The 14,211-nt window shown below is 39.4% G+C and overlaps 2 protein-coding genes across 3 annotated transcripts; both read left to right on the forward strand.

Annotated features, from left to right (window-relative positions):
- Window positions 1-232: 232 nt before the first annotated feature.
- Window positions 233-6,431, forward strand: mavs (mitochondrial antiviral signaling protein). Its single transcript, XM_026339967.1, has 5 exons — window positions 233-321; window positions 2,452-2,582; window positions 2,695-2,875; window positions 3,630-4,360; window positions 4,494-6,431. The coding sequence occupies exons 2-5, from the start codon at window positions 2,460-2,462 to the stop codon at window positions 5,235-5,237; spliced, it is 1,779 nt and encodes a 592-aa protein (XP_026195752.1). The 5' UTR covers window positions 233-321; window positions 2,452-2,459; the 3' UTR covers window positions 5,238-6,431.
- Window positions 6,432-6,803: 372 nt separating this feature from the next.
- Window positions 6,804-13,751, forward strand: pank2 (pantothenate kinase 2). 2 transcript variants are annotated; one of them, XM_026340323.1, is made up of 7 exons: window positions 6,804-7,162; window positions 7,645-7,997; window positions 8,603-8,856; window positions 10,096-10,272; window positions 10,567-10,690; window positions 11,585-11,710; window positions 11,833-13,751. In XM_026340323.1, exons 1-7 carry the CDS (start codon window positions 6,949-6,951, stop codon window positions 11,881-11,883), a joined length of 1,299 nt encoding a protein of 432 aa, XP_026196108.1. In that variant the 5' UTR covers window positions 6,804-6,948; the 3' UTR covers window positions 11,884-13,751. The 2 variants fall into 2 exon arrangements, with proteins under 2 accessions (XP_026196108.1, XP_026196109.1); XM_026340324.1 differs by having other exon boundaries at window positions 10,096-10,239.
- The last annotated feature ends 460 nt before the right edge of the window (window positions 13,752-14,211 follow it).

Consider the following 14,211-nt stretch of genomic DNA (forward strand, 5'->3'; position numbering starts at 1 on the left):
GATTAGGATCAGGGATTAGTGACAGATGTAAACCAGAAGTCGAGATTGGATCTAATTCTGTTGCCCTCCTGCCATCAGCAGAAGAAAGGTCACGGACAGTGTCAAGATTACGCAAACCCCGCCTCCTCTGCAGCATAACGTAGCCCTATTGGTCCGCGGTTTGATGGACGGAGCTTTTGTCCAATAGGAATGCAGAACGGGAGTGCAGGGTAACAGCTGCGCAGATGTGTGCGTGTGTGAGGAGGACGGCGCAGGTTTTAGTGAAGCAGCAGTAACGACGTCTGGAGAGTCACGAAGTGATTAGACAGCAAAACACGAAAGGTGAGCTAAATTCATATGACATTAACATAAATACACTTCAATGTAGCGTGTAATAAGACAGAAGCGGGTTGAAACAATTGAATATAACTCATTCATAGCCTGCGAAGTCAGGAAACAAGTGACATGGGTTCGGTCGTGTCGTATTTATTACTGTGTGGTACATTATACCAACTTTTAACTCCTCAGAGCTTCTTCTGTTGGTTGTTTTTCAGCATATGTGTGTACATTACAGCCACATTTCAGTCTCTGATGTTGCTCCAGCCCTTTTTAGTTCTTCCCAACCTTTGGCGTCGGTTGTTTTATTCCTAAAATGGTCTAAAAAGTAAATAATATAATATATTACAGCACTTCACATCGTTAGTTGTAGTTGTTTTATAAAGGGCAGTGTATTCTCAGTACACAGGCAAATGACAGTGACCTTGTTGTTTATGTGCAGTCTAATAATACACCACCCTTCGTTTTACTACCAAATTGTATTTGTGTTCATTGTATTTCAGTAAATGTCTGTCTTTGTTGTGTATGTGCAGCCTTTAAAAAAACATTTCCCACCCTATTTAGTACATTAGATGTAGTTATTTCGACATCTGATGTTTCAGTGTGTGTCGCCCCTGCGTGTGTGCAGCTTTTTAAATTCCTCCCAGTTTTCTTAAGACAACTGATTACCGAGAAATAGACTTGATTTATTTCCTCATGGCACAGCACATAGGTCTGTCTTCACTTCCACTTCTTTAAACTGTCTTTTCTCGTGAGCTTTATAAGAAAAAATCCAACCTTTTTTTAGGGACAGTGTTGTGATTCTACTCAAACAGATCTATTATGTGTGAAATTTGACTCAGACTCTGGGAAAGTCAAGGGAGTTTAGAGGTCATTCATTTGCCTCGACTCGCAGAATTTGCCCTTGTGTCAAGGTCCTTTTCTCCCTATTTCTCTCACCGTCATGCTTATTGTAATAATCTGTCATCTTTCATCGCTTCACACTTTAAATGCATGCTTGGAAACAATACACACACTGTTTCTTTTTACATTTAACTCTCAGTAGTACCCAACAGGTTGTACTGCATCTGTCACGTAAACCATGGCCGCTGTGCGATACAACAAGGAAGACTTTGCTCTTTGCTGTCATTTGTGCCATTTTAACCACAGACACACTGCTGCTGTCCCACATTTACAGTAAACTTTGATGTTTGACTGTTCTTGATATGGCTCGTGGTGCCACCGCATGGTGAAAATATTTACCCCCCTCACTGGAGCTGACGTGAGATTACTTAATCTGTTTAGGTCCAAGCAAACCAGCGATTTTAAGGTGTAGTAGAAGAAGTATGCCTAAGCTTTCTGTTTGACCCTGAAAAAACACAGGTATGTGTGGGTGTACTTTGTTGACATGTTTGAAAAGTTCAGCTATTAAACTGGAGTCTGAAGGTGATTAATCAGTGACTAGTCCAGGCCTGTTCAACTTCTTACTCCAGACAACTGCAACCTTGAAAAGAGTGCTTTCCTCCCCCTTCATTAGAAAAAGGACTGCAGCCATGCTGAGAATCAAATCCTTTTTAAAAAACGTTTCTTTTACACAGCTGCAGCATGGCTGATCTTCACTTTTACTTTCTGTTTCGTTGACCAGAGAATAACGATCCCCTCTTTACTCCACTGAACACTGCAGACAATAGAGATCTGATTTCATTATTGTGTGTTTCTTTGGTACTTTCATATCTCATGTGCAGTAAAAAGGGAATCATAGAGACAGAGGATGTGTCCATGATGCCTTTTTGTCTCAGGCATTTATATGTAGCATAGATTTACTTGTGAAGTACCCCTTTGCAAAATTACACATTCCTAGTCTGACATATATTGGGAATAAAAATTAGGGAGGGGATGGTGAGATTTTTTATTAATTCCGTACATGATATGCAGTTTATGATTCAGTAGAAATGTAGCAGATAGTATAAAATGAAGCATTTTCTGACATCTATGTTATTAGCATTGCCTCCTGTTGCCATCTTTAAGAGGTGTAGGCCCCACGAGACTGTTCAGATGAAACATGTAATGGTTCCCTTCCAAAGTATGGAATAAGCGAGGAATATTACAGTACATTACCTGATGTTAGTGTTTACTATCTCTTTATCCACTCTCTAGTTTCACAGATGTCGTTTGCCAGTGAAAAGCTGCAGAAAGGATACCTGCGGCGGAAAATGTCAACTATTGCATCCAAGGTGAAAGTGAGAGAAATTATAGCCCATCTTCCCTGTTTGACTGATCACGACAGGGTAAGTTTCATTTAAGACGGCTGGGGATGAAAACAATTGTGAGTACACTGTAAAGAAACTTACTTCTGCTAACTTAATGCTGTTTTGCCTTTCTCATAAAATCCACTTTTAGGAAAATATAGAGGCAAAAAGAGAAAATAATGGGAATTTTGATGGGATGATGCTTCTTCTGGAGTGTCTGAAGAGGAGAGAAAACTGGCCGGAGCAGTTAATTGAAGCACTCGAAGCATGTGAGCAGCCAACGATTGCAGCTGAGATCAGAGCTGAATATGACGCTCTAAGGGGCATTAACAGTAAGTTAATGTACCTACTACTGTTTATTATAGTGGACCACAAAGAGAGAAAACACCTAGATATTCATTACATCTTAAGGAAGTTGCATTTAACCTCTAATTGCATTTTACAAATAAAGACTTGATGGCTGTCTGTAGTATTTTTTCTCAGAGCAAAGCGTCAGAGAATGATAGAAAATCATTAGGTTAGATCACTTACAGCGCTTTTCCACTCGATGATACTGACTTTTGTCTTGCTGCTTTCAGTCTTTTCTGAAAAAAAAAAAAAAAAATCTCCTTGATGTGACAGTCACATACAAAGAAACAAGAACAGCATTCATTCAGTGTTCATTGTTCCTGTTTGTGTCGTCAGGTCAAAGCAGTTTCATGTGGCAATGTTTGCAGTGGAAAGTATTCTTACATCTTGGACAGCAGTCTACTGTAATTTTAGTAGCTTTTCTACATTGCTGTATTTTAGCAATTTCAGTACATTCTTAGAATGTATTTTTCTATTTATATAATAATAATAATAATAAAAATGACAACAGTCAAAAATGAAGTTTTGTTATTTTCCACATGATGCTGCAGGGAATAACATGATGTTTGTTTGCTGGTCCTGTGAAGTTTAATGTTGTTTTGTCTGTCTTTTTACAGGCTCCATTAAAAAGGGTAAATGATAAACAAACTTACTGTATAAATTCAGGGTTTGTGTGTCTTTTTACTGAGCTTTATCAGATGAACACATTTTAATAACCATATGGTTTCTCTGTCCTAGATTCTAACCCTAGCCCGCCTTCAGCGACTGTCATCAGCGCACACGTCCATCCACCACCATCTGGCAGTCATCTGCCTACTCCAGAAAGTGGAAAAAGTCAGGCTACTGTTGCTCCATCAGCTGAAGCGCCCACTCCTCTAGAGCCAGTTGCCCACACCACACCCCAACCTGAAACCCCTGTACATGCTGCACAGAGCCCAGCAGCACAAATTCCCAGGGATGTTTTACCACCTAAGCCTCCTCGGGCAATTGAGATTGAAGTGGCTCCTCTTCCATCAACACCGCCTCCTTCCCCTGAGATCCAACACACGGGTGCCAGCACACCGCCGCCACTACAGAGGGAGGTTAATGCTCACCAGGAGCCAGAGGAAAACTCTGAGTCAGACATCCAGGATATGGCTGGTGGTACAGGTGTCACTCCTGATCAAGTGAGCACAGGAAACGGCGAGGTCAACTCTGTGGTGGCTCCTCCAGCGTCCTGTCCTGTTGAACAGTCTGAAACAGACACTCTGTCCTGCTCAGAATCTCTGCAAACAACCTCAACAATCACAGAGATCAGGGCACCACAGAGTCCACCTCCAACTCAGACAAACTCACATGTGACAGATCGATCTTCTTTCCCCATACTGACCCCAGAGAAGCCCCCAGTCCAGGACACCACCCCTCTTGTGGAGAAAGTACCTGCTGTTGTCCTGGAGCCTGAAGAGACTTCTGAACCTCAAACTACACAGGTGAATATCAAATACTGCTTTAACTTCCACACTGTACATAAACATTTCTGTTCAAGAAACTCATTTATATTTTTCAAATATTTTCTCCATCAATCTCTTAATAAAAATTATGTGACATAAATTTCTCCTGCAGGTCGCTGAAACAAACCGACAGACTACAACGGCAGCTACAGCCTCCCCCCTGAGTGGTGCTGCTGTTGTGAATGCTTCTCACTTTGATGACAGCACTGTGTGTCTGAGCAAGCCAGGACAACTCATCAGCATCCAGCCCCAAAATCATGGTGGTCCTAATATTCTAGCAACCAACTCACCAGTGGAGCCCTATTCAGGAAATACCGACCGCCTGGAAATGAGTGATGATGCACAGGACACTGTGAACTTTGCCCATGTTCCTGCATGCTCTGCTGTCAGCTCCACCCCTGGGAATACAGTCTCTGGAGTACCGTATCAGGAGAATGGCATTGCTCTTAACCCTAACGAACCAGAGGAAAACCACTATGAGTCTCCTTGTCAGAGTCTTGAAAGGCAAGACGTGCGCGTGAATGTGGTACATGTGTCCGGGGAGGTGTCTATCCTTAACCTAGATGGCCAGACCTCATCACCACAAGCTCAGATCAGCAGCAGTGACACAGCCAAGAAGATCACCTCTGCATCACCACTCTCCACTACCACCACTGCTGCCACTGCATCGAGTTTAAACGCCCACTCCAGTGAGAACTACTCCACTGAACCTGTTCCAGTGGATATATCATCGCAGTCGCCAGATCCAGAAGAGAGCGGAGCTTCTTGGATCCTTACAAATAACACAAAGTACATTGCGACCGCTGCAGGAGTGGCCGCCCTTGCACTACTGATCACGTGGAAGTTAAAAAATTAGGGGAATTCAATACCGTAACTTTATGATTAGGCTTTTAAATGTCAATCTTAGAGATATGGTGCCTTATTGTCATTGAACCGGGTTAATAATTAAGTATAGTAAAAATAGCTGACTTGCCAGTTAATTACAGTTATCCTAATGTTAAATGAAGTTCACTCTAGTGAACAAAAACCAAATATATCCCTATTCTAGTAGGGCTCTTCATGGAGCTGTGTTGAGATCTCAGGTTATTTATTCTGCACATAATTGGGTTTATAGCTACATTGGGGCTGTGTATAAAATATAGAAATATTCTATGTTCACTTGTTTGATAAGCACTTTCAAAATAAGGCTGCCATAGTGAGGCCTAGTGAGGATCAAAGTATCATGGACCTGAATTGTAATGGAAGAAATAGTACCAGCATCATGCATGATAATTTTTCTTTTCCTCCTGATGCAATAGCATTGCATGACAGCTGATGTCATAAATATAATATGACTATATACCAACTCCGTGGTTTCAGAAACTACCCCTAACTGATATTTTACTCACTCCATTGTGTTGTAGATGGGAAGGGATTTTGAGAGCATCCAGAAAAAATATTCTCTTGCACGATGAGACGAAATCTGAACCATACCTGGTAATGGCAGCATCAGAATGGGATAAACAGCCCATTTCCACGTGGACAAAGGTTGTAGAGACTTCAGCAAACAAGAAACAAAGCTGTATTTGCTGCTAAAGGGTATACATTTCCAATTAAATACAATTTTCTCAGTTTTATCAATTTCAATTTTAACTTTAATTCTTTCTGAAGCCACTGTAAATACTGTATGTACCTGAGTATGCTTTTTAAGAAAAGCTGGTATCAAACATTCGAAAGCACTTGTGATATCTCACATATTCAGCACTCAGAAAGGTCAATCAGCTAAGCATTACGTGTTTTCATTTCAAATTTTGCAAAAATCAGATATTTCTTCACAGGATTTCTTCTCCTTAAAGGTTTGGCTGTGACATGTTCTATGAAACGAGAGATTTTTAGCTATTGTAAATAGCAAAGCACCTTCAATACAAGGAATGTGAGGTGTATTTTAAAGGCTTTGCACATTTTAAATTTCTATGAAATTGTTATGTCTTTTAAAGTTTTATGTATTTGTATCCAGCTAGGCACTCCTGCAATCACATAAATAAACCTGAAATTACAACAGATTACTGTATTGAATGTGTATGTTGTACTCCTTTCAGAGAAGCCACAAGTAAATGACAACTCTATAAAATGGTGCATTTGCATAGTAGGCATTTGCGTAGGGCCCAAACATTTGCACGTCTCTACTGTATGTTAGTACAAAAAATAAAAAGAAGCAACTGGCATTTGAAGGAAGGTACATTTTTTGTATTTTAACTTCAAAGCATGTAATTGTCTGAATTTGACCCCATCCATGCAGCTCTGGATGGTTTTTGACATAAAAAAAGAAACGTGACATCAGGGTCCTTTTATAAGCTGCTGTCTGGATGAGCCACATTCTCATTGGCTCTGACTCCTGTCAATCGACGTCGTACCCCGCCCCTTCGTTTTGACATATAAGGGACGTGCACCTCAGCCGTTGTGCCCGCACAGCTACTTAGCCGGCTAATTAGCTAGCTCGTTTAGCCTCAGACTCGCACATACAATTGATGTGTAATGGTTTATTTTAACATAAAGTTTAACCTATATGTAGTTAATTAGTCATTTCAATGGCGTTCAATGGCCACCAGCCCGACGATGATACTACCGACGAAGACGAAACGCCCTCGAAGCAGCCGCGGTCCAACAAGGAGATGCCCGGTGGTATCAGAAACGAGCCGAACAATGAAGCAGCCGCGCCCGCAGGAAGAGCCACCTCCGAACGGCGAACCTCCAACTCGACGACGAGGCATCGGATCGACTCGTTTCGGAAAACAAGGCCGCGTAGGTGTTAAAACCAGTAGCCTGGGGACAGTGTATGTACTGGAGGACGTCTCATTGTGTGTGTACACAAATAATAGGCGTTCCCCGTGAATAATGGTCAGTGAAAATATAGAATTGGATGAAGAAAATGATTCAACAAACAAACAAACACATTCCTCTGTATTAATTAAAATAGCTTAAGAAGAGGGTCCAGTGTATTAAATCACCGTGGGAATGATGTTACAGTGTAATATCGGTGAGATGTGGTGGCAGTAAATAGCCAGTATCTGTTTTGCAACAAGATGGCGTTCGCGGTACACACTGTACTGTGGATGAAGCTTTGGCCATTATATAGGACAGCATTGAGACCTGTGCTGTAATGTCCAGTATCTATATCTATTTAGACATTACAAATATATTTCTATTTTGATTTAATTTAATAAATTTTTGACTATATTTTAATTTGTTTAGTGTTTTTGCATCTGTTATTTTACACATTGCAGCCTTCCCCTGGTTTGGGATGGACATTGGAGGCACGCTGGTGAAGCTGGTGTATTTTGAGCCCAAAGACATCACAGCAGAGGAGGAGCAGGAAGAGGTGGAGAACCTAAAGAGCATCCGACGCTATCTAACCTCCAACACAGCTTATGGGAAAACGGGCATCAGGGATGTACACCTGGAGCTGCAGGACCTGACACTGTGCGGCAGGTCTGGAAACCTACACTTCATCCGTTTCCCCACACATGACCTGCCGGCCTTCCTGCAGATGGGGCGCAACAAACACTTTTCCAGCCTCCACACCACCCTCTGTGCCACTGGAGGGGGAGCATACAAGTTTGAGTCTGATTTTCGCACGGTGGGTCTGCAGTTGTACTCTTGTTGTTTGCTTTTACAGGCTGGACGATGAGGATGAAAAAGAAGAGAGATAAATGTGTGTGTGTGTGTGTGTGTATTCTATACCATGTTATGGAGCCTTATGTAATAACACCCTAAGAGCAAAGTACCATACTAGCATTAGAACACCTAACCTCTACAACTAAAGATGTAGTAACACTTATAGTGGATATAACAACTAAAAGGACGTATTATATATTAGATTTGTCTGTACTGGGGAATGTGTAATATTCACTTTTTGACAACAAATTTTTGTAGCTTTGTAATGCATCAGTTGATCTAGTTATAGCACTATTATATTTTTCTTTGTATAAAAAAAAAGATAAATATATATATATATTAGTCGTAACGGGGGATATCTTTGTATTTACCCACAAAAAAGATGCAGATATGATCTTTTTTTTTTTCTTTTTAGTAAGCTTAACACCTATATTCTTCTAAGTGTAACGAAAGTTCCTGTTTTTCCCCTTTTGCTTTGCCTCCCCCTCAGTTTCCTGTCTCTGTGTACATCTGACTACACCCCAGCAGTGATGTTATCATGTTCTCTCTTTTCTCTCAACAAAAAAGATGGCTGACCTGCAGCTTCACAAGCTAGACGAGCTGGACTGTTTGATTCGGGGGGTGCTGTATATTGATTCGGTGGTGTCCAGTGTCTCCTCTGAGTGCTACTACTTTGAAAACCCCACGGACCCAGATCATTGCGTCCAGAGGCCCTACACACTGGAGAATCCCTATCCTCTGCTGCTGGTCAACATTGGATCTGGAGTCAGCATCCTGGCTGTCTACTCTGAGAATAACTACAAACGAGTCACTGGGACTAGGTAAATATTAGTCATGGGTATTTAATATGCATTTACCATATTGTTTGTTAGAATCGACATATCTTAAGATAAGATAAGATAGACTTTATCCCACGATGGGGAAATTCTTTTGTCTACAAGAAGAATAGAAGAACAGTTTACAGTGGACAGCATCAGTATTAACTATAGAAGAAAATTTTTTTTTTAAATTGTAGAATCAAGTAAAACATTTTTAAGTCAAGTGTCAGTAAAAAAATCTTTAAATTATGACAATTAAATTACATAACAAACAACGGTAATATAACCAATTATATTAATTTTATATATATATATATATATATAACCAATTTCTTGCTCATGATGCCTTTGCAATACCTTAACCTCTAAAATTAACGGACTGTCCTACCCGTGCATAAAAAGGGTCAGTAATGGTAATGAAAACACAGAAAATTACCCCCCAACTCTGCAGTTCCCCTCCAAATTATAGAGCTTTGTAGCGTCTTTCAGTTTAATATTTTGGCATCTGCCCTACAAGTTTACCCATTTTGTTTATTCTCATTGTACTCATCAGTGTCATTTCTAGCTGCAGCAGACAGCCTGGTTTCAACAACAAAAAATAAATCTAAAAATAGCAGCATTTGCTCCAGACCACATGCAAAACAAAGCTGTTAATGACTATCTGGTGAACACTGTTGAGAAATTAGCAGCAGAATAGTACAAAGAGGATAAAACGGATCAAGAACAGTGAATATCTAACTTAAAATTGCTTTAGATTTGCTGTACATGTCAATAGTTCATCATATTTTCCCAAAATATCACAAGTTATTGCAAACGACCTAACTGATCTGAGAATGACCTGTTTAGTGGGTGGCCTGTTTAATCTGCCTGATCTGAAAAGTGGCAGCATTTTTTACATAAAAATTTTCTTTATCTAGCATGGCTGTTTTCAAGTTTAATTTAGGTTTAGTTTAAAGTTTTCAAATCTGTCTAAGTTTGACTGTGGTGTTATTTTTAGTAGGGTGTTACCCTCCATCAACACAGTCCATTGTCTTTTTCTCATGTGATTCTCTGGTGGTGATAAAAGGGAATCCAGAGCATCCCCCCCACATTATAGCCCTCTGTCCTTTGCTGTGAACACTAGATGAGAGTATTTTAATTTGCAGTGCTGTTTTTTGGTTGTACTTCTGACAGAAACCTTGTATATGTACTCTAACTCCAGTATGTATTCCATTTTTATTTTACTCCGTTGTGTGTTGTCAGCCTTGGTGGTGGGACCTTCCTGGGCCTGTGTTGCCTGTTGACTGGCTGCTCTACTTTCGAGGAAGCACTAGAAATGGCTTCTCAGGGGGAGAGCACTCGTGTGGACAAGCTGGTTCGGGACATTTATGGAGGAGACTATGAGAGGTTTGGGCTGCCAGGCTGGGCTGTAGCCTCAAGGTGCGGTTTACAGCTGCTTTTATTGTTCGTTCTGTAGGTCACAAGCCTGTTTGTGGTGGATTCCATCATAAACAGAATCAAACCCTTAATGAAGCTGGGATCCAGGGCAGTACTAAATTTACTCAGTGTCCTACCCCAGGATGAATAAAGAACCATTGATTTCAGATTAAAGTGTTTTGTACACTTTTTTCATCCACAAAACGTCAAGTGAATACCAACACTGCCACTTTATATATGTGTTTCTTCCAAATCAGTTTAGAGTTTATATAATATGTCTTGTGTTTCTCATGATAGTTTTGGCAACATGATGTCCAAAGAGAAAAGGGACTCTGTGTCTAAAGAGGACTTAGCCAGAGCGACGCTGGTCACCATCACTAATAACATCGGCTCCATCACCAGGATGTGTGCGCTCAATGAGGTTAGTAATAGAAAAACTGGTAAGAGTCATGCATCTGTGCATATAAATTTTTCTTGTAGGAGGATGGTACAGGACATTTAGCAGACATTAAACATCTTGAAACTGAAGCTTATACATGGGTGAGTGTGGTGATATACAGCAAATGATTTGACTTTTGATTAGTGATTCTATCAGAGTCAGAATTTGCATATTAAGCCAAGATAGTACAATTAACATAATTGGTAAACCTGGAGGGCAGATGCCAAAATGTTAAACTGAAAAATGCTACAAAGCTCTGTAATGCTGTAGATTAACCAGTGGTGTGGAGTAATGTGATCCCATCCAGTGCCTGTGGACAGTTTCCTCTTTGCTTTCAGCCTCTTTACGGTGCTGCCTTGTGGCGTCTTGATCAAGCAGCATTGTACAGGGCTATGAAGGCGTAGAGGAGGTAAGCTGCATTAGAGACAGGGCTTTACAGCACAGGACAGGCCAGTGTTCAATTCAAAAATATATTAAACAGACAAGGAACCCTCTAAAAAGCCAGCAATTACACCCTTGATCAGTATTCAGTAGTGAAGTTGAATAATTTAGAGTCACATGTAAAACAAGTGTCAACTGATGTGCACAACATGAGTAAAAATCTAATAAACTCAACAAGTAAAAAGGGCAACTTCTTATATTTATGACTTTCTGGTAGAAATGAGTATGTTTACTTAAAAATAACTACTACTTAAAAAGATAAATTTGCTGTTTGGGAGTAGGTGTAACTTAGTGTCTTGATGTTAATTGTAAGAGCAGATTCTTTTGTTTCTGTCTTTATTATTATTACTATTTGAAGCCCGTAACTGTTCTTGTCCCACTATCTCTCTTTTTCTTTCTCTTTTCTTTTTCTTTGTTTTTTTTTTTTTTACTAAGAACATTGAGAGAGTGGTGTTTGTGGGCAACTTCCTAAGAGTGAACACCCTCTCTATGAAGCTTTTGGCCTACGCCATGGACTACTGGTCCAAAGGCCAGCTCAAAGCACTCTTCATGAGACATGAGGTAAACAACTCTATATACCTTCTATGATGTAAATAACAAATTTACTTTACAGACTAAACATGTAGTTTTGTGTGTTATTAACTATTTAATTTCAAACTAAAGGTTGTTGTATGTCTTTTTAGGGCTACTTTGGTGCAGTTGGTGCCCTGTTAGAGCTGCTGCATCCATCCTAACCTGTCCAAACTACATCCAAAGAAGTACTTGTCAATCTGCTGCAGAGACCATTAGCACTTTAGACTGTTCAAAATCAATTCCATAGTGGGATGTTATGTCAGCCACTTGCCAGTTACTGTTAAATTTTGGTTACAGCAGACAACTTCTGTTATACTCTCAGAAAGGAGTGAGGTTTGGTCTGAATTGTCTTTAAGAAATTCATGGTTGCCTGAAATAATAGTTGACATCATGTAGTCTCGTCTTGTGGATTTTACCCCTCGGTTTCTTGGCCAGCTATTTGCAAGTAATTCTTTACTCCAGGTACCAGACGAATGGAACTTTGACAACTGCAATTGAGTTTTATAATAAGAGTATGTCGGTGCTTTTGAAAAAAGATTTACATTAACACTAGAGCGTGAACAGGAGGATAAGACACACAGCAGACATCTTTTATTTCATTTGCAGAATATTCGATTATTTGTTCAAAGATGGCCTTTTTGACGATGTTCTAACCAAGACATAGTTCAAGACAAAGATAAGGACGATGTATTGAAAATTGAGAGGTCAAAAGCAGGAAAGCACATTTACCTTCTCAGAACTTCACTAAATGGTCAATGTGTTGCCAATTTGTTCTTTGTCAGATATCACAAAATATGAATAATCACTTAACTACCGTTGCTGATCGGTTCTACAGTACAGAGTGTTTACTAAATGATTCTGTCTCTAGTATATGTTATGGTGAACAATGTTACTCCTGGTAAGCTAAACAGTGCAAATCATTAACAGCTACATATTGTTGTCTTTTTAACTGTGAGCATTTACACATTTACAGTGTGAATGGTAAATTAATTTTTTCAACAGGTTTTTCTTAGTTAATGTTAATTTACATTTGAACTCACTTCTCAGTAACTCTTATATGAAACATGCACAAAAAGTCACCATTTCATCAGATTTGTGCTGTAATGAAAACATGAACTGTTTCTATTATAAATTATGTATTATTTATGTAATGTTTTTCCCTCTGAAAATAGTAAATATTGTACTTTTGCCCAATTGAGAGCTCAGTGCATGTATGTTTATGAACCCAGTTATGCTTTTTGCAGCAGTGTTGGTATCAAGAAATCTGGATAACCAGTGTTGGGGTTAGTGAGACTGCAATGCGTACTGTAAAGCATGAGTGGTAAAATTTAAGTCGGGTTCTGATTCAAACCTTTGCCCTGCTGAAGTGCCATTGAGCCAATGCCTCAGAGAGAACTCAGAGAAAGTGAGAGGATAGAAAATACATGTATAAATTAGGGCATTATAACAAAAAACACTTTTTTAATGCAAAAGCTTGATGCATTCCTCCAATGGAGGTTTTAAACCCTGTGACACCAAGTTAGTTCTGTCAATATTTTTTATGTTCAGTATGTTCTGAAATATTGGTATTTTAAATTGAACACAGATCTATGTCAGTCGATCTTCAGGCCTATTGAAAGGCAAAACTGAACTTATGCTTCTGTTTATTATTTCTGTATTGTTACTTATTTGTCTGATCATTTGATTTCATGCTTCTATATTAATGTCACATTTTGTTTAGTAATCCATCCATCCACAGGACCACCAGAAGAGATAGGCCTCAGAAAATACTGTCAGTGGACACAGTTTATAGCTGTAGATGTAATGTAATTGCACGTTACTGTGTAGACAGTAAGTAAGAAATGAAGTGCCTGTGATGTTTTGTATGAAATACAATCATGTGTCCAGCAGTGCTCTTTTACTAAGACTAACTGATTTGCTTTTGGTGTTTCCATCTGCATCCATTTGCTTGTACCCTGCAAAGACTTTTGTAACAGTGATTTCAAATTATTATCAAAGTTTCTGTCATAAATACGAATTTTTCATATAACTGTGCCTACTTGTGTGTTTGTGCAAGGAGAGAGATGGTAATCAGTCTTTTAATGTAAGTGCTAATGCATTACTGCAAAATAAGTCCTGCACTGAATGTTTGTGCAGTAAAAGTAAGCAGCTTTAATCTGATGGTACCTGGCATATACAATTACAAGCAGTGTTTCACAGGATTTAATATTATTCACACCGCTTGTTTTGTCCAATTGCTTGATAAAGTACTAGGAATACATCAAATGTACACATAAATACTTTACATTTAACATTAAAGTTTGCTAAAGTTAGCTTAGCATAAGGAGAAACAGGAGTTTTCTTTGGCTTAGAACAACAGCACTCCCGCCAGGAAAATAATCGTAAATCTTGTTTCAACTGCTGAATCCATCATTTTTATGGAGGTTTATATGAATTAAAATTAATGTTCAAGTTAATTAGTGGCGGAGCTGGGATGTAGGTTTTGTTTT

This window comes from Anabas testudineus, chromosome 22, assembly GCF_900324465.2.
Source record: "Anabas testudineus chromosome 22, fAnaTes1.2, whole genome shotgun sequence".
Taxonomy (NCBI): Eukaryota; Metazoa; Chordata; class Actinopteri; order Anabantiformes; family Anabantidae; genus Anabas; species Anabas testudineus.

What these genes read in the sequence shown, in the direction of transcription:
- mavs (XM_026339967.1), top strand. Translation starts at nt 2,460, where the DNA reads ATGTCGTTTGCCAGTGAAAAGCTGCAGAAAGGATACCTGCGGCGGAAA. An exon ending in GTTTGACTGATCACGACAGG is followed by an intron (nt 2,583 to 2,694) that starts GTAAGTTTCATT and finishes ATCCACTTTTAG; the next exon opens with GAAAATATAGAGGCAAAAAG. An exon ending in CTGAACCTCAAACTACACAG is followed by an intron (nt 4,361 to 4,493) that starts GTGAATATCAAA and finishes TTTCTCCTGCAG; the next exon opens with GTCGCTGAAACAAACCGACA.
- pank2 (XM_026340323.1), top strand. Translation starts at nt 6,949, where the DNA reads ATGGCGTTCAATGGCCACCAGCCCGACGATGATACTACCGACGAAGAC. An exon ending in GTTTCGGAAAACAAGGCCGC is followed by an intron (nt 7,163 to 7,644) that starts GTAGGTGTTAAA and finishes TACACATTGCAG; the next exon opens with CCTTCCCCTGGTTTGGGATG. An exon ending in AAACGAGTCACTGGGACTAG is followed by an intron (nt 8,857 to 10,095) that starts GTAAATATTAGT and finishes GTGTGTTGTCAG; the next exon opens with CCTTGGTGGTGGGACCTTCC.